General features: G+C 38.6%; 1 protein-coding gene across 2 annotated transcripts in view; it reads left to right on the top strand.

The window, feature by feature from the left end:
- Nucleotides 1-23,153, top strand: part of dennd5a (DENN/MADD domain containing 5A) — a 46,867-nt gene extending 23,714 nt beyond the window's left edge. The window contains exons 5-24 of one of the 2 annotated variants that reach the window (XM_042485576.1): nt 145-332; nt 1,642-1,953; nt 3,837-4,052; nt 5,047-5,281; nt 5,718-5,807; nt 7,588-7,738; nt 8,478-8,571; nt 10,244-10,375; nt 11,134-11,286; nt 11,397-11,484; nt 12,059-12,146; nt 15,394-15,522; nt 16,031-16,152; nt 16,244-16,389; nt 17,243-17,361; nt 17,755-17,936; nt 18,447-18,529; nt 19,291-19,414; nt 20,195-20,363; nt 21,695-23,153. In XM_042485576.1, the coding sequence (XP_042341510.1) occupies nt 145-332; nt 1,642-1,953; nt 3,837-4,052; nt 5,047-5,281; nt 5,718-5,807; nt 7,588-7,738; nt 8,478-8,571; nt 10,244-10,375; nt 11,134-11,286; nt 11,397-11,484; nt 12,059-12,146; nt 15,394-15,522; nt 16,031-16,152; nt 16,244-16,389; nt 17,243-17,361; nt 17,755-17,936; nt 18,447-18,529; nt 19,291-19,414; nt 20,195-20,363; nt 21,695-21,878 (3,005 nt within the window). In that variant the 3' untranslated portion in view covers nt 21,879-23,153. The remainder of the gene's footprint in view (nt 1-144; nt 333-1,641; nt 1,954-3,836; nt 4,053-5,046; nt 5,282-5,717; nt 5,808-7,587; nt 7,739-8,477; nt 8,572-10,243; nt 10,376-11,133; nt 11,287-11,396; nt 11,485-12,058; nt 12,147-15,393; nt 15,523-16,030; nt 16,153-16,243; nt 16,390-17,242; nt 17,362-17,754; nt 17,937-18,446; nt 18,530-19,290; nt 19,415-20,194; nt 20,364-21,694) is intronic. The other variant, XM_042485654.1, reaches the window with a different exon arrangement.
- Nucleotides 23,154-23,903: the final 750 nt, after the last annotated feature.

Raw genomic sequence — 23,903 nt, 5'->3', positions numbered from 1 at the left:
TGGAGCACAAGTGATCATGTAACAATCACCAGTGCTTTAAAGTGATCACATGGTCTGTGCAGGACATACTGCTGGCACTTATCTTAAACATGGTTATGGCTGGTCCTTCACCACTGTTCTCCTCTTTCTGTGTGTGTGAAACAGATTACCAGAGGCTGATGACGGTGGCAGAGAGCATCACAGCCTTAATGTTCCCCTTCCAGTGGCAGCACGTGTACGTTCCCATTCTGCCCGCCTCCCTCCTCCACTTCCTGGATGCTCCCGTGCCATATCTCATGGGCCTCCACTCCAATGGACAAGATGACCGCACCAAGCTAGAGCTGCCACAGGAGGTACAAACACACTGCAGTGTCTTCTAATACTGAGTTTACACTCCTCATTCAGTCTGTTTGATTATTTTATGTTATGCAAAGTTGATTTTTCCAAGTAGTGGTAAATTAGTGCTGAATTAACTGTTGTAATATTTTCCTCTTAGTCTATAAAGTACTGAGAGATGTGAACGGAACTGTACATCTATGTGTCCCACTGCTAAACAGACTGAAAATCAACCTCTGCCTCTGTGCACTTGCTTTCATTCATTACAAGGTTGTTACATATCCAGTGCAAAAATATAAGAAAAGATTATTTGGATTTTATTTAATAAGTAAGTCCCTCCTTGTCTTTATTTTTCAACAAGCTCACTATATATTGCCTGCTTTAATTACAGTCAGAACATTGTCAGGGCAGTTTGATTTTCATGCCTTCGCGATGGCGATAGCTGTGGCTGGAGGAATTGTTTTCGGGTTGTCCATCCATATGTTCTATTCTTGTGAACATGATATCGCAAAAATGCTTTTGGGGAATTTCTTCAAATTTGGCACAAATGTCCACTTGTACACTCAGTAATGAACTGAATAGAATTTGGCTGTCAAAGGTCAACAGTCAGTGTGAGCTTGTGTCTGTCTCATTCTCATGAATGCAATATCTCCAGAAGGCCCAAAGTTTGGCACAAATTTTCATTTGAACTCAAAAATGTCATAATAATGTCAAGGAAGTCAAAAGAATTTGGTGGCCAAATGTCAAAGGTCAAGGTCACCTCACAAAACATGTCTTTGGCCACAACTGAAAATTTATATGCTAGTTATGACAAAATTTAACAAAAAATGTCTAATAGGATGTTGTGATGAAATGCTAACATTTAATATCCCATAGGTCAAAGGTCACCTTTACAGTGACAATAATAATAAAGATAATGTTCTGCAAACACACTTTTCTGGATATTTTTCAATGTGAACTTGCAACTTGACTGGTTTTTGGAGGCATACAATTTTAAGGCAGTAATTCTAGTTCAGTCATGAATTATCTCACGAGGACCATGTTTTTTGCGTCCCTCATTACACAAATAGTTATGTGTAGAAAGTGTCATTTGTTGTCAGGCATTGTCAGGTAAGTCTGCTGTGAAATCTAAAGTGATGTAAAAAGGGTTTTGTTTGCCGTGTGGTGATATTAGGACCTGTTAGACTTGTCAGCATTAGCACAGCTATAGGACTATTAGCACTGATAATGTTAGTGTTACACCTGTTTGTTTGTACGTTAGGCTCAATAAATTTGTTTTTTTTGTGTGTTTTTCATGTTTATTATCTCCTTCCTGTCTTCTTCCAGGCCAACTTGTGTTTTGTGGACATTGACAACCACTTCATTGAACTGCCAGAGGAGTTGCCCCAGTTTCCCAACAAACTAGAATTCATTCAGGAGATCTCAGAGGTGCTCATGTCCTTTGGCGTGTCCCCAGAGGGAAATATTCACTCCAGCGACAGCCAGGCCAAGTACCGGGGCTTCCGATCTGTCGACATGGTCTCTGACAAGCGCAACGGCAACCTGGCCTCGCCCCTGAACTCATACCTGCTGAGGGAGAATGAAACCATTGCCAGACTGCAGGCGCTGGTCAAGAGGACGGGTGTCAGCCTGGAGAAGGTGAGAAATGATGTCATCTCAGGAATTTAAAAATAGGCTTTAAAAATATATAATTAGACCTGATTGTGCCTGGAACTCAATCCTATTGACTTATTTTGAAATTATAGTTGAATAAGACTCGAGTTTCAATAATGAATGCATTTAATGTAAAATCAGCTTTGCAAATGTAGTTTATAAATCTTTAAATTTAGCAGCTTCATTACAATGCATAAACGATGTATCGGGCCAAAGATGGGAAGAAGGATGGGACAATAATCAGTGTAACTACATAAACTGAAAAAACAAAAAGGTTTTATTGCAACACAGTTCAAAGACATGCAGGTTTGGTTAACTGACTACTTTAAAATTCCCCATAAGCCCTTTTGACATGAAGCTTGCAGTATAAGACTGCTATGAAGTCCCTTCTTTGCATTTTTACACAGAACCAAACAATGGTGGCATCAAGCTGCTCCAGTGTGTGTGTGATTTTAAATGGGATGCCGACATTACAGAATCAAAAGAGGCCTGACCTTTAACACAACAGTGTTAGCTTCTAGTGTGACATAAAACACACATGTCGGCAACGATAACAAAGGCATAACATAGCAATAACAACCATTTGCTGTCTGTCTTATATGGCGGCTGATCTCATCCTCTCTCGCAGAGTAAGGTGCTCCAGGCCTCATTGTTTGCAGACATTTATGGCTGCTGTTCTTCTTCTTTGAGTTAGCCGCTAACTGATGTCAGCTGTTTTAAATCTGCCACATTGGATGGCATGCTTAACACGCCATCAAAACCTCACGCCCGTCCTGCCCATGATTCCAGGGATGATTCCAGAGGCTGTCCTCTTTATACAGATATTGTTTTCGGCTCCATTACTACGTCCAATGCTGAGAGATACTCTACAACCCCCTGCGACCGCAAAAAGGATAAGCGGTTACCGAGAATGGACACTAATGACAATGATTATCATCATTGCAGTAAGAGACAACGATTAAAAAAAGAGGGAGTCCCCTCAGTGCCACACAGTGGACTGGGTGCATGCTTCGTTAGTATGGACAGGAAAGGAAAAAACAGAAGTTGCTTTGTAACAGAAGTTTTTTCATAAAATGTTTTCTGACAACACGTTAATAGAGCAGGTAGCTCACACATTGCCACTCACAGCAGTGTGGAGATGTTTATCCATCCAAGAGACTTGATCAGTTTAAAACTTCTACCCCAGCCGCCCTCGAAAGTCTGCTGGTCGATGTCTCACCGTCTAGATGACAGAAACCCTTTAAAGACACTGACATCAACAGATGTAGTTGGCATCTGCACAGGCTCATTTGGCTTGAGTGTCTTACAAACCGAAAGATGAAATCCTCTCTCCGAAGACTGATAGACGGATGAATTAGCTGATAATTAGAGAAAGTCTCTGTATGTGCGGCCTAATCGGCTTATGCACTAGAGGCCAGCATTAGCTTTCCATGAACGGATTAGCTCATCGTCTGTGTGTCGTTTTCCAGCCACGAGGTCAGACATCACTGATTTTTACAGTATTCAAACTCAGTGCCGAATTTGATTTAAGAGAATAAAACAGCCATTGAATAAATTGTCGGGTCACGTCCATGGGTTGGATTGTTTTACAGTTAAGTGCACATCCACTGGTCTGCATTATTGTAGCCCCCAAGAGCTGGCATCTATCCAGCTGACTAACTGATGTGCTAAAAAAAACAACTTGTTTCAGTTTGCTTTGGGTCATAAATCAAAACAGATGTCTTTTACTTCCTTTCCCATAACCCTGCTGCTTCATCAGGTACCATGATAACATGTACATAACATGAAAAACTGCTGCTTTTCTTCATCTGACGCCTTTCTCACACACTGTCTCCCGTTTCTTGTCAATGGATGCTTGTTCACATCAGCTGGAGGTGAAAGAGGATGCCAGCAGCAATAAGGACACGCGGATTCAGTGCGATGAGGAAGAGCTAAAGATGCACGAGCTCAACATCCACGTCCGCGAGGTCTTTGCCAATAGATTCACCCAGATGTTTGCGGACTATGAGGTTTTTGTCATCCAGCCGAGCCAGGACAAAGAGTCCTGGTTCACCAACCGAGACCAGATGCAGAACTTTGACAAGGTAAAGTGCTTCAGAACGTTTGCTAAAGCTTTAGTTGGTAACTTTTACATACTAGCTTAAACTGTCACTATATTCACACAGCACAACATGAGACAGAATCTGTGAGAAAAATCACACAAGTCTGCCGACTCTTGCTCTGTCGCACTTCTGATGGCGTACACATGAACGAAAACAGCCAATCAGAGCAAAGGAGTCATTAATGCTGCTGTGAGTTATGTCAATTACTGTTTTTGAACGGCTGTCAAACTAGGCCGCACACTGATCAAATAGAAATCAAGATTCTGTGACTGCATTGACTTTTTCCACTTTAAACATTTTCATAAACATATTTTAGTTTATTGTTGAGCTGTAAAATGAAAAAGATGGTTAGTTGATGGCCAGTGTTTGGCTCTTTTGTCAGCTATTGTCAGTATTTTCATTGCAGTTGGATCACAAACTTTCTCACAATACTGTTAAACAGCACAGTAAAATATGTTTTTTATATGAAGAGTTCAAAATGATACTTACGTTCTGTTGATAAAAAGGAAGCCGATGGAAAGTTAGGAAGTTCATGATTTGTAATGTTAAAGTTCATGAGAAGATAAAAACAATTAAAATGAGTCACATGGTAAAAACGGTTAGAATGCTTAAAGTTGTTGCTTTACTTTAAAGTAGTTGTTTACTTTATTTTTCATTGATTAATTTAAATGCTCAAGTATTATTTCTGACCTCTTCAAGATGGTGTTAATCTTCTTGCTGAAGCATCTTGTGGAGCTCGCAGTATTTTCCACACTTGCTGAGGGAACATAACTCCTTTTTTTCTTTTTTTATACAGAGTATCTCTCAAATTTTCTCTTTTTTCAGAGTATAGGGACAGTTTCAGCAAATGACACAGAGGTGGTTTGACAGAAGTTGCCAACTGTAACATGAATACCACAGGAAAGTGAGGGTTATTTTTTCATATTTTTTCATAGTTTATTACATCGATTTCCACCCTTTAAATTTGTGCGTGCAGGCCTCCTTCCTGTCTGACCAGCCAGAGCCGTACCTTCCCTTCCTGTCACGTTTCTTGGAGACGCAGATGTTTGCCTCCTTCATCGACAGTAAGATCCTCTGTCATGACGATGAGGAGAAGGAGCACACGCTGAGGGTGTTTGACTCCCGTGTGGATAAGATCCGCATGCTGAATGTCCGCACGCCCACGCTGCGCACCTCGATGTACCAGAAATGCACGACAATTGAAGAAGCAGGTAAGAAAAAACACCATGCTGGAAAATCCTGGAAAGTGGATATCAGAGAAATAAAAAGAGGCTTTGGAGCATTTTATACTATATTGCACTTAAATTTATCAGCATGCCTCAGCTCTGTGGACACGCTGTGTTAGGAGGAAAGCTGTGATTGGTTTGCACTGATGAAGCCACATGTTTTAGTTTGAAAATGAATAGTTTGACCATAGAACTTAACTTGAGACAGTAGAAAATTGACGTCAGTAATGTTTAAATATGACCCTGTGTAAAGCCAGCACATTTAAACTTTTTTGAATATAATAAAAGAAGACCCTAAATTGCCTATAAAACTCCTTAAATTACAGCTTGGTCACGAATTATTTTGAAAGTGTGGACTTCTGACAGACAGACGGACATTTGCTCTCTTTAGTTAGACTGGTAATTGCTGTCTTGTTTGCAGAGAACCTGCTCAAAAAGCGTTATGAAAAAGCTGATTTTGTCGCTCCTGGACCTCATGCCATTGCGCTCAAGAACGACAAGACGCACCTACGTAATATTCGCTCTCGTTACTTCAGACACCTGCGGGTGGCAGCTCTCTGAATGTGTGTGCAATGCATTACCTTAGGTACACTCATAGAGGACGGACTGACCTTTTTTGGACTTTTCTGCACAGTAACAATTTACTTTAACTCAGAACACACACTGTTAAAACTGTGTTTTATTCTAGTTTGGAGAGGTTAAATATGTTATTTACTTATCACTGTAAATTTAAGAGTCCTCTGTGAGATCCTTTATGCATTGCATACATGTCAGCTTTTACAAGTGTTGGTAATACTCGTGTAACTAACAAGTAAAAGCCCTCTCACTGAACTTTATGGTGGTGATCTAATAACTTGCAGCATGCAGGTAAATGGGTATGATAGAGTCTTTTCAGGAAATCAAATCTTTGTGCCTGTGAATGTCAGCTTCAGACAGTGACACTCAACTTTAAAAAAAAAAATAAACACAACCCAAAAACTTTTTCATCATTTTGGGGGCTACATATTTCATGTAGGGCTGGGCAATGCAAGGATATTATTATTATTATTATATTAATATCACAATAATAATAATAATAATAATAATAATAAATAATAATAATAATAAATAATAATAATAATAATAATAATAATAATAAATAATAATAATAATAATAATAATGGTAATAATAATATTATTATTATTATTATTATTAGTAATAGTGATAATAATCAGTAATAATATAGTAATAATATAGTATTTGTATAACAACAGATCAAATACATTAAGAAGAAAAACTGACTGACCTGTTTATGTTTTCATGATTATGAGACTAGACATCTTCTTAGATTTGGATATCATATTGTAAGTGCTGGTTTTAAGGTGATATAAATTTTTCAATTCATCAATCTGTTCTAGCTGTTCTATTATTTAACTTTAACCACTTAGTCATTCTATTTACATTATAGATAAATATTTATCAAAAATCTCACTGTGTAAATATTGTGAGAAAGCACCAATAGTCATCCACAATATTGTGGCGTTATCGATATAGAGGTATTTGGTCAAAAATATCGTGATATTTGATTTTCTTTGTGTTGCCCAGCCCTAATTTTGTCTTGTTCATATGCTAACTTTTTTTTGCTAATCTATTTAAGGTATATTGTCTTTCTCATGGGTGTCCTTGTTTATACAACCCATGTGTGGGTGGGTTTTTTAAAATAACGGTCCAAAGCTGCTTTCATGGAAGACTCTGAATTGGTTTGTTTAAAGAAAAGAAAATCTGTTCTGAGCCTTTATTCTGTCACTTCTGTTTGGTCTGTGGGTGTTTGGGAAGAAATGTCTTTTTCTATTTGAGCATGCTCTCTTTCTTCTGTTGTCAGTCGTTTCTTAAAAGAGCAATTAGAAAATCTTCATCGCTGTTATCCTGGTTTCTCAGCACAATTTGCGACAGAAAAATAAAGAATCGTAGTTGGATTACTGGTGAAAACATAACACAAAAAACTAAATTGACTTGTTTTCTGTCAAGGACATGTTTTGGTTATTTGGATCCCAGATAATTTCTCTCTAACCAGTCCTACATAATTTATTGTTTGAGCAGACATTAAGACATCGTGCTGAATCCATGACAAGATGATCTCATTAAAAGGTGAATTGGTAATATTTAGATTAGTCATTGTGCCAAGGACACTTCACTCATGTCTCGATATTAAAAGCACTGTGATTTGGGCACACTAACAAGATGAGAATGATTAATGCATCCTTTAAATATCGCTGCTGACTTCCGCACCCCTCGCACATCTCCTCTGCAGAGAAAGCCATTGAGATGAGAGTTGTAAAAATCGACCACACAGCCCTCCACCCGCACTTGCTGGACATGAAGATCGGTCAGGGACGCTACGAGCAGGGCTTCTTCCCTCGACTGCAGTCTGATGTACTCTCCACTGGGCCCACCAGCAACAAGTGAATATTTCACATTACTGTTACATAAATAATACTTAACTGTGTTGTAATTCAGGGTTCCCACGGATCCTTAAAAAGTCTTAAAAGACATTAAATTCATTAATCTGAAATTAAGGCCTTAATTGGTATTGAAATGTCTTAAATAATTTTTCAAAAAGTCTTAAAAATGCTGATACATTGGGAGAAGGATATTATCAATGTATTTTTTTGACTTTGCATTTTGAAATATCAAATCAGTGATTTCTTTCTTTTAAATAATTTAGCAAATTTAATGTCACACAGACCAGGATAGAGGAATCAACATTACTCGTATACATTTGCCACATCCAATTAAATGAAAAATGATTTTTTTGAAGGCAAACCAGGCAGATACGTTATTATATAATAAGTTCATTGTTTTCCTCTTGTTCCACTCTAGAAAGATCCAAATCATTTTTGAAGTACATCATCTAACCATCAAGTTGAAAAAAAAGTTATATATTTAAGTATATATTTGGGCAAAATTGTCTCTAACAAGTAATAAATGTGGGTTCATGTTTTTTCCCTTCAGCTTTTGTAAAATTGATCTTTAATTTTACTTCAAAAAGCAGAAAAAAAGTCTTAAATTTAACCTGCCATAAGCTCTAAAAAGCCTGGTAAATTATGTTTATTTGAAATAAACCTCTATATTGTCTCTTAATCTGGCTGCTGTGATGTTTCTTTATAAAGCTGATTAAAAGTCTGTTGTTTTGTGTCACAGATGGACCAAGAGGAGCGCTCCCGCCCAGTGGAGGAGGAGGGATCGACAGAAGCAGCACGCTGAGCACCTTTATTTAGACAACGACCAGAGAGAGGTCAGGGGTCACCACAGTGTTTTCTGTCTTCAGCTCATTTTCATACAGATTGACTGCCTGAGCTCTGTTGTCTCTGTTCATTTTGCATGACCTGTTTGCTTTATTTTGACTTTGCTCTCACCATCTTGTCCGCTCTCCACCCCCCTCTCACACCTTTGGTCATTGTCTCTTTTCTCCGCCTCTCTTTGCACTCACGCTCACATCACTCTCAGCATGTAGAGTGTTTGTTTCCGGAGCTGCAGCTCCTGCTGTTTCTTGACTACTACTGGCTCTCGCAGTCCTTCAAGCCCTGTCTAAAGTCGGTGACTGTGGATGTGGTATGTGTTAGTAGTTTGGGGGCCTTTAGTCTTCACTCTGGGGCCACGTGAATCTGTCTACCCATGTGGTCATGACCTTCCCTCTGCTTCCTTCACCACCATCAGCTGAGCTTTATCTGATGATCCATGTTGCTGTCTAGAGCATATCATGTTTGGGAACTCAAAAAAAAAATATATATATAAAATAAAAAAAATCAAATGTTGTCAACAAAATTCATAAACTATTATTTAGAAATTTGTTTCTAAATATTAGCATGTTTATTTAAGGCCTGATTATTTTTAATCTACTAGAATTAATTAAATAAATATTTGTGGTGTTGATCAGAGTTCATTCATGAGTCATTCGTATTAGTATTAGTTATTCTATAACTGTGCATTTAATCATCAAATGTAATAAGAGCTACTGGATAAGTAAAAAATACCATAGTGCTATTATTTTGAGAGATACTGCGATTGCAATATTAATCACGATTTTAATGGGAATGGTAATTTTGCATTTCGTTTTGATAAAATTTAAACGTAATGACAATGTGATTTTTGCTGGGTTCAATACCAAACAAGCATGTTTCCTTGCGTCTGGAATATGATTTGTAGGCCCTGTATCTCTGTAGCATCACAGTGCTTCATTTGCAATGGTTATGTTGTAACAGATTTTACTTTTATAAAAGATTTGCAGCTCCTGTGATTTTCACATAGCACTTGGCCCTAAATCTTGATTTCTATAATATTTTGATTAATTGTGTAGTCCTAATTAACTACCCTTATATAGCAATTTTTATAACGAATTTTACAAAGTGCTTCACAATGCAATGCAAGCAAGGTAAATAAAGCAAAAGTCAAAACAATAACATGTTGTTAGCCTTACCTGAAGAGCGTCCTCTTAGTTGTGTGGTTTCACTCAGTGCATCTCTCGTATATTTAAATAAACCTGCACAGTATCGTGTTAGCATGAGCTCTCATTGACAAGTCACACTTTGATTTTAAAGTAAGAAAATGCTTTAGTGTATTCTGTTAAATCAAATCTGTTTAAAAAAAGGCAAAATTCTAAGAACTAATATTTCAGTTCAGTTCTGCTCTGATCAGCTTATGTTTTCACTATTTATTTTTTATGAGTTTCACTGTTTCTGGGGTTCTGTCTCAACATCTGAAGGCTGAAGTGTGCACATGTACCACAGTGTTAGTACAGCAGCTCCTTATCTATGTAGATCTTAGTTTTCTAGCGTTCCCTCTTCCTCTGTAGTAACCGTCTCTCTTGTGACGTGAGCCCACCACTAAACTAAGTTGATTTCTCTGAGAGAGCGCTTCTTGGTTTCCGTTTGTGGTTTGCTGACTGAACTCTCTCCGTCTCTTACTAGAAATACATCCAGGAAGCCAGAAACCTGGGCACGACCATCAGACAGCCCAAACTGTCCAACCTGTCACCTTCTGTCATCGCTCAGACCAACTGGAAATTTGTTGAAGGACTGCTGAAGGAGTGCAGGAACAAGGTTTGTGTACGACTGATGGTGCTGAAGTTGATACGTTTTGTTGTGTTTGCTGTGATCTCTGCATTATTATGTCATTTGAAAATAAAGGTTCATCACATTTTTCAAGAAGAATTCAGAATATTACAGTGAAATAAAGTGATCAGAGAATCTCTATTATTTTAAGGTTATGACCAACTTTCTAATGTCTTCATTTTGTTCTCAGTTATCAATAATGTTAAATTGTGCAAAAGTATAGATGCTTAAATTGTATTTTTTCAGTTTTAGTTAACAACAGAAAGCTTGACATAATGTAATCATAAAGGATGGTAAATTGATTCACTGAAATAACAGCAAAACAGGAAAACAGTGCAAAATCAAATTCAAGCTATATATGTTTACCAAGACTGGTCTCCTGTTTGTAAGTTATTTTTCCTGCTGCACAAAAATGATTAGCAAGGCAAGTCAAAGCAGATTTATGTATATAGCACATTTGATACCTAGAAACAACCCAAAGTGCTTTACAGATTAGTAAAGTCAAAGTTTATTGTAGCTCGACCACAAAGCATGTCCCAAGGGGTTGCACAAATAATTCAAATTCAATTTGATCTAGAAAGTCCAATATGACAAATCACAATTAGCCTCAGAGGGCTAGAACTTGAATAATCTCAAGTTAACAAACACACCATGAAATATAAATCCATATTTGTTTGATGTCTTTGTCAGAAGAACATGGAGTAACACCTGTGTGTGTGTGTGTGTGTGGGTGTTTTCCTCTGTAGACGAAGCGTATGCTGGTGGAGAAGATGGGCCGGGAGGCGGTGGAGTTGGGTCACGGCGAGGTCAGCATCACTGGTGTTGAGGAGAACACTCTGATCGCGAGCCTCTGTGACCTGCTGGAGAGGATCTGGAGCCACGGGCTGCAGGTCAAACAGGTCAGGAAAAACAATATCAGCGCAGTCACCATCTCACATGATTGATCCTCCACAGCTGGTGGACGTACAGTGCTTTCAGAGCTAAAGATGATGAGAGTTTTCTCTTTCAGGGTAAATCTGCTTTGTGGTCCCATCTGCTGCATTACCAGGAGAGCAAAGAGAAGAAAAATGCAACTCCGGCTGGTTTGGGACCTCCAGGTAAATGCTGAAATCACCTGATGAACACAATTTATAAACAAGTTAGAGCAGAGTTCCCACGGATCCTTGAAAAATCTTAAAAAGGCACTCGATTCATTAATCTGAAATGAAGGCCTTGATTGGTATTGAAATGTATTAAATATATATTTAAAAGTCTTAAAAATGCCGATACATTGGGGGGAGGATATTGGTGGTATTTTCAGGATAGAGGAATCAACAATACTCATTTGCCACATCCAGTTAAATGACAAATGAATGAGCTTTTTCAGGGTTACTTTAATAACATATGTTCATTGTTTTCCTCTTGTTAAACTCTAGAAACATAAATATTTGTCGAAGTAGATCATCTAACTTTTAACCTGACTAAAAAAAAGTTATGTATTTAAGTAAATATTTGGGCAAAATTGTCTCTTATAAGTAATCGGTGTGGGTTCATATATTTTTTTCCTTCAACTTTTATTATTGTAAAACTGATCTTAAATTTTACTGCAGGGTGCAGAAAAAAAGTCTTAAATATAACCTTCCTTAAGCTGTACGAGCCCTGAGTTTTAATCCTTTTTTCCCTCCTCTCCAGGTTTCATTCATGACACAGAGAGACGTAAATCTGATGGTGGTGGATCAGCTATGCCTCCTCTCAAAGTCTCCCTGATCCAGGACATGAGGTGAGGAGGACTGGAGGTTATTCAGATTTGAGCTGATCAGAATATAAGGATGAAGTCTCGCTTGATTCCATCCAGTTTCCCCAAAGCTGGTTTACAGTTGTATGAGCTGCTGGTCACATCAGAGGAAAGTACGTTGGACAAACACTGCCCCCGTGTGGTAGGCTGTCAAACAAGAGCTTTTCATGATTATTATTAGTCTAACTGGAGTCTATGGATCATCAGGGGAACCTCAGAGGATATTCAGGGGTCAAAATAATTTAAATAACTCCAATGAAATCATATAAAAAGCAGGCCTTTCTTATCGTGGGTTACATTCTTACACTGGTGTCTCTACACAGTCAGTGAAAGCATTTTAACAACTAATTGAATTTTCCTCCTCAGTCAAACTATGATTTAATTGAGGGTTTGTTGCTAAGTGACCTGGTTCTGTGACTGAAATATTTCTCAGTCAATAAGAGTTTCTTCATCTTTGTCATAGCAATACAAGATAAATGTGATACTTCACAGTTTAGATTATTTAAAGTGACACTTTCTTCTTTTTTCCCCCAGATTTTCAACTTCCTTGTTTGACTTCATGTATAATAATAAATCTTAGTTGATTTTATCTTCACAGGCTCTTACAAAAGTAAATCAAAAATAGAGCTACAATAATTAAGCCATTAGCTATTCAATTAATTGCCAACTAATTTGATAATTGATTAATGGGTTTGTGTAATTGCTCGTGGAAAAAAACTTCAACGTTCTCTGATTCCAGCATTTTAAATGTGAATATTTTCTAGTTCCTTTACTTTCTCTCTGACACTAAACAGATTATATTTTGGTTAAGGACTAAAACAAGACATTTGAGGATGTCATCTTGAGCTTTAGGAAAAAATAATCAACATTTTTCACCATTTTCTGTTATTTAATAGACCAAACGACTAATAAATTAATCAAGAAAATGGTTGATAGATCAATCAGCAATAAAAAATAATTGTTAGCCGCTGCCTTACTCAAGAAAAGGAAGTGATTCTGCAGAAAAGCTCTGCTGGTAACATTATTTTTTCAGACTTGATTTGTGTCAATATCTAACTGCTGTATTGATCATTCAGGTAAATCACTGCTACATTTATTAGGAGCTCAATATTTTATAATAATAATCGTAAAATAAAGTTAATTTAAATAGCACATAACTAAATCAGCAGTTATAAAGTTATTCACAAAGGGCAAACGCAAAGCAATGAAATAAGACCAAATAGTTAGAACAAAGGAAGAAATAAAATACACACATGTTCATAAACATTCCCACATGAACAGAAACATACACATACAACACACAACCTCACACACACACACACACATTTTCAGATTACATTGATAAAACAGTCTTTTAATAAAAGTGAGTTTGCAAGAGCTACTTAAAACATTCAGATTTAGCAAATCTGAGATTCTCAGGCAGGTCTTTTCATAGAAGCACTGACAGAGGGAGCTTTGTCTCCTTTTTTTATATTTGGACAGTGAGACATGATACATAAAATGAGAAAGAGAGAAGAATCAACATATAGCACCAGCCCAGACCCTGAAGCCAGCCTTGTGCCTCAATTTGCTCCAAATTCTCCCGTATATTTATATGCATGAATCATCATAAAGCTGCTCAATGACCCCGAGAGCTCCCACAGCACACCTGCGTGCTTTAACACCTCTGTGTGTGTGTGTGTGTGTGTGTGTGTGTGTGTGTGTGAGAGAGAGTATGTGAGTGTGTGTGTGTGTGTGTGTGGAGGCAGCCATCACTGTCGTCATGTTATCTACCATAACCAGCGCAGAGTGAGTCTGTGTAACAGCGTGTTACTTCCAGCCTAATTACCAGACCCCCCGCCGGTCTGTCGGAGAAAGAGAGGAGGGGTCATCCCAGGGCACAGACACTCATCTCTGCTCTGACCCTCCTCCACACGCATGCACACGTCTGACGCCATGATTGTAAACACACTCTGTCACAGATGCAACCAGCAGCCTCCTTTAATTTGCTTTAATAATTGATCTTATTGTCTGTCAACAGCCAGTTATTTTTTACTATAAATGAAGAATTAAGATCATACTTGCTCACATTTTTTTACATCATTAGTGATTATGGCAACACCTCTCATCTGCGCTCCTCTGTTTTCTAAGGAAGTGGTAACAAGAATAGTGCATATTGTAGATGTTTTCCTCTGTTGCCATGGAGATAACGAGCAGAGAAAACTGGGTTACTTGGTGAGAGGGTGGAGACAGGGAGGGGGGTGGAAGGTAGAGGAGGAGACAGGAGGAGCTCTTAGCAGACGAGGGTAATGGCACAGGTGGAGTGGAAGGGAATGCGTCTCGACATCAGAGGCTCGACGGTGGCTCGGAGCAATGACATGGGATCACGTCTGCGGTTTCAAATGCCACTGCAGAGGCAGACTGAGCTGTTTCTCTTTATCGGGGCGGTTAGTGTTGGGGAAAGTCAGAATTATGATTATCAAAAAGATTTTAAAGAATAGGGATATATCATATTTAACGAAAAGCATATATTCTTTTAAATTTAGAGGTAGTGCTGAGACAATTTGTTAATTACTTGTTTAGATAATTATTTGTCATTTATCAATTAAAAATACCAAATATCAGCTGCTTGCGTCTTTTCAAAAATGATGATATGCTGCTTTTCTCTGTTTAATATCACTAAAAAGTTTTCTACATAGCACAATTCGGAAAACAAAGCGACTACCCTGCAGAAAACATCAAAAGTATCATGACGTAGTGCAAAAGAAATATTATGAAAGGACATTTAAATGCAATGATTAACTTAAACATTGAACTTAAAAACTAAAAATCTAGAAAGTAATTTTTTGATTAAAAGACTTTATGTATGGACTGCTGGTCAGACAAAACAGGAATTTTAGGACCTCCCTTTGGTTTGTGAAACTTGTGACAAGCATTTTTCACTATTTTAGGAAATTTTATTGACTTGAGAATTAATTGATTCATCAAAGGGAAAAAAGATTCAAAATAACTGTTAATAACAGCCCTAAACATTTGCCTGTCATCAATTTAGAAACAGATTTATGGTGTGTGTGTGTGTCTGTGTGTGTGCGTGTGTGTGCGTGTCTGTGTCTGTGTGTGTGTGTCTGTGTGTACAATATATACTATGCACAGAGAAACTTTTAACATGATGAAAATGGAGGAAAACGTTTGCTTTTGTGTTTTTTCTTTTTGTGATCTGAACCTCTGCTGACTTCTGTCGTTTTATTTGCAGACACATTCAAAACATCAGTGAGATCAAGACAGATGTGGGCAAGGCCAGAGCCTGGGTCCGCCTCTCTATGGAGAAGAAGCTGCTGTCCAGACACCTGAAGCAGCTGCTTTCAGAGCACGAGCTGACAAAGTGAGCAAAAGCCAAACTCGGCTGTCAGCTACAGTTTCAGTTTTAGTTAATTACAACAATGACTTTTACAAAGACATTTCAAACATCTGGTTATTTTTGGACCCTCTTACATTTTCTTATCCCCACCTTCTGTCTGTGTTTGTGGAGGAATGTCTGTCTCATTTGAAATGAAGACGTGTGATCTACCCATTTATAATACATACACTCTTTTGAAATTGCAGTGCATCATACGATAGTCCACCGCCGCATAAATAATTCACAGTCTATTTCATAATTGATATCTGAGTGGTGAACTGGGTCAGGGGGACTTCTGTCTGCCTTTGTGACCTCACGTCATTTGTTTTACTGTATAACAGAGCTCACTTTGTTCTCTGTTTGTTATCAGAAATGTATTTTATCATCATCTGTCATGCTGCCGGCACTGTTAAAAAAATGTCTAGCTGTTGGGAAACAACTGTTTTAAAAATAATAATTACTTTTTTTGCTTTTCCTATCAATCACCGTTTAGAAAACTGTACAAGCGATACGCCTTCCTCCGCTGTGACGATGAGAAGGAGCAGTTTCTCTACCACCTCCTGTCCTTTAATGCTGTGGACTACTTCTGTTTCACCAATGTCTTTACGACCATCAGTGAGTGTTAATTTGATGCCAAACAGCCTGACAATGCTGTCAATTAATTACCAATTTCTCTTATGACATTTCTCTCCTCTCTGTCTTCCAGTGATCCCCTACCATGTGGTGGTTGTTCCCAGTAAGAAGCTGGGTGGCTCCATGTTCACAGCCAACCCTTGGGTGTGTGTTTCTGGTGAGCTGGCAGAGACCGGAGTCCTTCAGGTCCCCAGAAACACTCTGGAGATCACTTTTGAGGTTGGTGTTAACTCTCACACAAAGGACGACACTTAATTTCAGTTGCCTGCATGTTTTTTTATTGTTTGTTTTGTATGTTTTTAGATCTTCCTGCCCAGGGACCACACATTTAAATTAGCTTTACAGCTAACTCTGGCTCAACAGCTGTGTTGTGTACGGTCCCTGTCAAATAAACAAATAAAATAAAATAAAAAATAATTTCAACATAGAAGGGTTCAATACCAAACTCAGTGCTTTTATGGATACAGAGCAAATTGCGGCGGTACTATCGAGTGTTGATTCATGTTATAGTCAGATAGCAAATGGTGGTACCTGAGAGCTCATCCGGGTGAGAACGCAGGGTTTAGAAAAGAGGTGTAGGGTGCTCTCCAGCCGCAGAGATTCAACTTCAGACTGAAGGGAGAAGCGCTTCACTGCGAGCCAAACCTGTTTTTGCAGCACTGATGTGCCACGATAGTTTTGTGATCTGTTCTGTTTTCTTTTACTTTTATTTTGTAATGACTTAGTATCACTGCTGGACGAGCAAACAGACACACATGCACAGACACAGAGGATAAGCATAGAGGAGCATATGAGCAGAACTGTATTGTAGTCTACAACATCGCCTCTGCTGCTTCTCTCAAAATCGAGGTACTGTTAGTAAGAAGTGCTGAAATCTTCCAGGTAACAGTACCAGTGCTTGTGATCCAAACTCTAGATATAAAGAATTACCAAAACTCTAAAAACGAGACCAAGTTGTAATAAGCCAATATTACTCTTTAACTACATGAGCTGATGTCTTGTGTTTGTGAATGTAACTGAGTTTAGATGTTAGACATCACCATGCCTCTCTCTCTCGCTCTCTCTCTCTCAGTGCCAGAACCTGGGCAAGCTGACCACGGTGCAGATGGGTCACGATAACACGGGGCTCTACGCAAAGTGGCTTGTGGAGTGTGTTGTGGTGCGCAACGAGATCACGGGGCACACTTACAAGTAAGCTCGTCTTTAGAGAGAAATTCACTCACGGTAATTCATTGCACGGATTAATTAATCAGGCGGCTGTGGCTCAGAGGTAGAGCGGGTTGTCCTCTGAGCGGAAGGTCAGTGGTTTGATCCCTGGCTCCGCTAGGCAACATGTCGAAGTATCCTTGGGCAAGATACTGAACCCCAAATTACTCCCGATGCCACGCTATCGGAGTGTAAGTGTGTGTGAATGATTACTGTGAAGCAGGTGGCACCTTGTACGGTAGCCTCGGCCACCAGTGTGTGAATGTGTGTGTGTGAATGGGTGAACGTGACATGTAGTGTGAATGCACTTCGATCAATAAGACCAGAAAAGCGCGATACAAGTATAGTCCATTTACCATTTACCATTTGTTTGTGCAGGTTTCCGTGTGGCCGGTGGTTGGGGAAGGGTGTTGATGACGGCAGTCTGGAGAGGATCCTGGTGGGAGAGCTGATGACCCCGAGCACTGAGAATGATGAAAGGATGTGCCGCACGCCCCCAATGCAGCAGTCACCGGGGATGATGAGGAGGTTTGTTACCATCTCGCCAAACAGCAAACCAAGTAAGTTACTCAAATGCACAACGATAAATCACCCGTCGCAACACCTAATGCCTCCCATACACTACAAGACTTTGGAAAGACTAAAGTCTGAAACCCTCTCAAATATAAAGACAGTGTGAGTTTTTAGTCACACATTATAAGATTTTGCAAAGTCTGGGGATCTTGCAGGGTCACTATTTTGCTACTGTGAAATTGCTTGAAAAGTCATTTTGTGTAAGGCCGGCATAACTGATAGTGGTTCGTATGTTTAATTCTAGATGAGCGGAAACATGTATCCTAGATTTTTCTTTCAATGTAAGATTCAACAGTTATCTAGAAGAAGCATGGGACAACAGTGTACTCCTCTTGTTTCTGCTCTCTAATATTTTAAGTTTTTTTCTTAATACCAGCACTGGTAAAGAACTCAAACACAATGAAAAATACGGTGTATAAAAATCTGGACTCGACTTTGTCCGCCCTGCGTCTTCATTTTGTCTCACAGCATTTTTGTTTGCCTTTCTTCTTCTGCAGAGTTAAACACAGGTCAGATCCAGGAGGGAGTGGGAGAGGCCATCAATGGGATCGTGAAGCACTTCCACAAACCGGAGAAGGAGGTGAGAGACGGCAGTCTAGACGAGCCCCAACATGTAGTTCTATTATTCATCACAAATGAAGAAAAGCAGCTCTGGTGGTCCCCAAGCCCCTCAGTAACTCTGCGCTCTGTGGTGAAATTCACTTTGCTAAAACATAATAAAGGATCATTCTTGCTGGTTTGAGAAGTTGACATTATTCTTGATCATTTGTTTTGGCCTTGATTTATTCTTTTCTGTCATGAAGGCAGTGATATTATGCACCAACACTGCTAATTGTTACTTATTAAGGGACTTGCAATAATCATTATAATTCAAAGGAGATACCTATTACGACTTGACTGCTGATTATAGGATTTAAGACTCATTCATTGTGTAGACGAAGTACAAAGGAAATTCCCTTCAGACTTTGCTCCACCTCTCATCAGTACTGACAGAACAACGTAGGGAGCCTCTTGAGAATAAAAATGTCTGGAAATGAAATGCACTTTGGATTCTGCTGTAGTGTTTGTCACCATGTAAATACACGTTGTTATATTCGGCTTTCTATCCTCATATGAGACTTCTGTACTACAGTATATCCTGCACGGGGTCCCAAACACTGTTGCATCTCAACCCTCTTTTTCAGCACAATATTTTGAATTAAAGTTGTTATTTTAATTAGATAACTGGCTCTGAGAAGCTGTTAAGAACTGTATCCAGAAAGTTCTTCATTTGTGCGAAAACAACAATCTTATTATCAGCTCTGACTGCATGAGTGTTTCTGTTGTTTTTGCTCTCCGCAGAGAGGCAGCCTGACTCTTCTCCTCTGTGGGGAGTACGGCCTCGTCTGGGCTCTGGAGCAGGTTTTCCAGCACGGTTTCAAATCACCCCGACTCTTCAAGAATGTCTTCATTTGGGACTTCTTGGGTAAAGACTTGATATCATTACTCTCTTATACAGTGGAAACGTCTTAGTGATTCTGTCTGTCGGGGTCAAATTGATCACTATGAGCAGACGATTATTACAACAGATTTTTTTTCATTTCTTGTGCAGATTGCAGTCTAATTGACATTTGTATATTTATTGCATTAATTTAAAGTACTGAAACGCTATTTACCGAATTTTATTGACTGCCTCCCTGTGATCATTTGTTTCCTGCCTCCATCATTAGCAGCCATGAGCCTCAAGGAAACTATGTTTTTTATTAAGAAAAATGGCTTTCTTAGTGAACTTGAAGCTGATTACCACAAGGAATTAGGTTTTTTAAAAAAGTACAGAATTACTGTACTTTTTCACATAGTCATTTAAAAAGGACCGAAAATGGACACGTAGACTGCTTGATTACCATAAGCAAATTATTTAGAAAGCATCTTTATAGTAATTTTCCAGGCTGTGAAAAGTTCTGGTATTATTAAAGATCATAGAAAGTTTTTGAAAAAATCATGGAATTTTGTTGTGTGTAACGAAATTGTTACAGGTATCTTGGATGGATAACCTACGAAATGTAACATAACGGCAAATTTATTTTTGTAGCTGTTGATATAATGTAGCCCAAATATGTGTCGATTTTTGACGTTTCGTTTACGTTCTGTCCCTCTCTGCATGTATGCCAGATAACTGGAATTATGTTTGAGATTGAATCTGATAGATTTGAAAAGTGACATGCAAGTGGGGCGAGAAAATGATTGTTATTTTTTGCTTCGACAGAAAAGTCACAGGTGTACTTTGAAAGTGCGGAGCAGCGGGAGGTGACTCCAGATGAAAACTGGCAAACCAGAGTGCGCCACTTCTGCCGCTTCATGCGCGCCATCAACAACACATCCAGAAACATAGGCAAGGACGGGAAGTTCCAGATGCTCGTCTGTCTGGGTGCAAGGTAGGCCGGCCACACTCGCTTACCTTCAGACACACATTTAGATGCAGTGGACATTTTAAGATATCTAAAAGAAGATGTAACTTGTGAATAAGCAAAGATTTAGGCTGCAAAGTGATGTTCCCCTCCTCTGCATTTTCGAGACCGGGGTGCTTTAATGTAGCAGCTTGAAATGGTGAGAGACACGTCAGTTATGGTACATGCAAATCATCTGTATCTGCATCATAACCACAGTTTGTTACTATGCAACATGCAAAGCAAAAAGGCTATAATACGCCTCGATAATAAGCTTCAGCCGACAGCTCATTACTCTGTATTTTTTCTTTTGTTTTTGCTTTAATTTATTGCATTGATGTTATTTATTCTTTATTATGTGCATTGCTTTTGGAAAATTGTGATAAAGGACCAAAATAAATTACCACTGTACCAAAACCATAAATCAAGCCGAAACCCCCAGAATACAAATCAATCCTTCATGCTGAAATGATGCTCTCGTCCGTCTCTGACCCTTCATCCTGACCTGCAAGGAGTCAAGTGAAAGTGATCTCCCCTTTGAGGATTCCTGAAGTATCAGATGTTTAACTGGCTTCCTTCTGTTCTTCCTCCCTGTGCACTGAGTGCATAGTGATGCAGTGATTTTATCCTTTTTTATTCATGACTCCTCTGTACAAAATAGTTATATTGCAACAGTTAGTTGAGCAATCAAATATTCCATTGCTGGAAAATTCACTGCCAACAATTTCGATGATAGAAAAACTTTTTATGTAATTTATCAAATAAAAAATGCCAAACTTTTAATTGTTCAGGCTCCTCAAATGGAAAAGTTATACAATAAGAAAAACTGTTTTCCAGGCCCGGAAATGATTTGGAATTTACAGAACGTTTTGGAAAAGTTTTAAATATACAAATTGTTTGGGGTATTGCTTAAAATGTTTTCATAAAAATCCCAAACATTACACAAAATATGTTACGTTGCATGACAGTTGATTGGATATTTGGTTTTCTGTGCCAGAAAGGGGGCGTGGCCTTGACGTGCTTCAAGGCATCTGTTTTTGCTGGTCTGGTCTTTTGGCATATGCAACTGGTTGGTGGTGGAAATGTCTAATTTGCGAGAAAAATAGCAAAGCACTAGCAGTTTTCTTATTTTTTTATCCACAAATGTCTGGGATGTGCCTGTTTTTAGGCGTACCCCTTTTAAACTACTTAAAGTCATGGTAACGTGGTAAAATGTTAGGAAAAAGTTTTTAAAATGTGTTGGTAAAAATGTGTGGGAACCGTGGCAGTCACTGCTGACTGTCTCTTGCGTTGTGTTGACTTGCGTCTTCTTCTCTCAGGGACCATTTGCTGCATCACTGGATCGCTCTGCTCGCAGATTGTCCAATAACCGCTCAGATGTACGAAGACACGGCACTGATGAAGGACCGTTCGTTGGTGAACTCTCTGATCAGAGTACTACAGACTCTGCAGGAGTTCAACATCACCCTGGAGGCTTCGCTCGTCAAAGGTGTTGGTATCTAAAAACCAAACTGACTTCCCACCAGTTGTACCTGAGCAGGACGATCACTGGGGACCACTAAAAAGAATAACTGAACCTTTTATATGCAGGAACTGACTTGAACAAAGGACATTTTCTGGCTTATATTAAAGCTACTGTTACATTTGCCATATATCAAGTGCAATGAGCCTTTCAAGATATGTTGTTATTTTTATCCTCGATGATGTTGCCATTAGATGTTAAAAATATGTTTTCTATTATGAACCATAATTTTCACATTATTGACCTACTTGTGCTATAATGTTTTATTGAAAGCTAAATATTTTCATTGTTATCGTGATCTGCTGACAATGGCTATATTTAAGGGAAAGCGAGGATCAAAACTGTTAATATATTTTCAGAGAAGAACAGTATTATTTTGTTAAATCCGTCAAGTTGCTTGCTCTGTTGTCAACTCAGATTCCAATGTCATTACGCAGAGCTTGAAGCAAATGATGTAGAAGTATGCTTTATAAGTATGTGTATGACAGGGGGTTTGTAGTGTGGAAAATGATACACCTATGTGGAGATAAACGGCTGTTACATGTGCGCCTTTCCCTGAGAGATGTACGAGTACGCAGATCTGTTACATGGAATACCTTCAGTAGAGAAAATGATCCTTCTTGCATGATAACGAGCCTGCGTGGCTTCACCCTGTATCTAGTGTCAGACAGTTGGATAAAGGAAAAATCCTCCAAAAGATGCTTGACCCAGCTTTCTGTGCAAAGTGGATCACGACAGCCTTCATGTAAATACCTCCAACCTTTCCCCGACCATCATCCCCGCCCTCACACTACATCTGCCCTCCTCTCCGAACTGAACTCCTCGTGATACAGGATGATCTCCTGCTTCCCACTTGAGGAGCAAAACGGGCCGCTCTTTCCCTGCTCCTGATTTTGTCATCATGGTTTCTTGCTATGCAATATCAACAACAGAAAATTCAACCCCTTAAGAACTCCATACCAGGGTGTCTTGAAGTGTTACCGCGCCCTCCTCCGTTACATACTTTGAACGTTACTGTGCAGAACAAGAGATTTAATATGTGAAGGACTTCTTTTCTGTGCCAACAACATCTGGAATGACTGTGTTGTACTCGTCCGTGTACGACCCACACATGAGCATCTTGGGAGATATATATTTTTGTTTTCCAATTCTGTTGTACATTTATTGACATAGCTGTGTAATGTAGTGTTTACTAAGTGAGCAACAGTGTACAGTGTAAAAATATATTAAGAATAAAGCATCTGTAATGCGTTAAAGTGGATTTAATTGTGTTAGAGTTAAACAGTTTTTCATGAATAAGAGGAGTTGGAGAGTAACCGAGTAACATGCATGGTTCCCATGGTCATGAAAAACCATAGAAAGTCATTGAATATCAAAAACCACATTTTCCAGGGGTACAAAGTCATGGAATTGATATTGAAAATTTTGAAAAAGTCATAGAATTTTGTTGGGTGCAATGAAATTGTTACAGTAATCTTTCTTGGATAACCTTCCCTGAAATTTAACATAATGGCAAATTTATTTTATGTAGCTGTAGACGTTTTCTTTACTATGTTGTGTTTCTTCACTTTATCGCCACAGTCCATCTTTCACTCATGTTTGCCAGCTAACTGACATTATTTTTGAACAAAGTTTTAATCTGATTTGTTTGAAAAAAATGCAAGCAAGGGGGAAATGACAAAAAAAAAAAAGATTATTGGTCCTTGAAAAGGCATGGAAACGTTTTTTTTTAAATTTCATCCATGAAAATGTGTGGGAAGCCTTAACATTTATATGAATTTAAAAAAAAAAAGTAATTGTACTCAGTTAAAAAACATGTAATTAAATTACAGTTATTAATCTGTTAGTGAATACTTAGGGGTTACATCTGAAATATACTCTTATTGATAAAAAAGTTTGCATGAAGACTATAACATTAATTCTGTTGCTCTGCATCTTTTCTCAGTGCAGGAATCTGTTACTGGATATTTTTCAGCTTTAATGCCCAGTTAAGATGTTGGCTGGAA

Source organism: Plectropomus leopardus, chromosome 1, assembly GCF_008729295.1.
Source record: "Plectropomus leopardus isolate mb chromosome 1, YSFRI_Pleo_2.0, whole genome shotgun sequence".
In the NCBI taxonomy this organism is placed as follows: domain Eukaryota; kingdom Metazoa; phylum Chordata; class Actinopteri; order Perciformes; family Serranidae; genus Plectropomus; species Plectropomus leopardus.
Note: the sequence above shows the minus strand (reverse complement) of the source record. Positions and strands in the feature narration are given on the sequence as shown.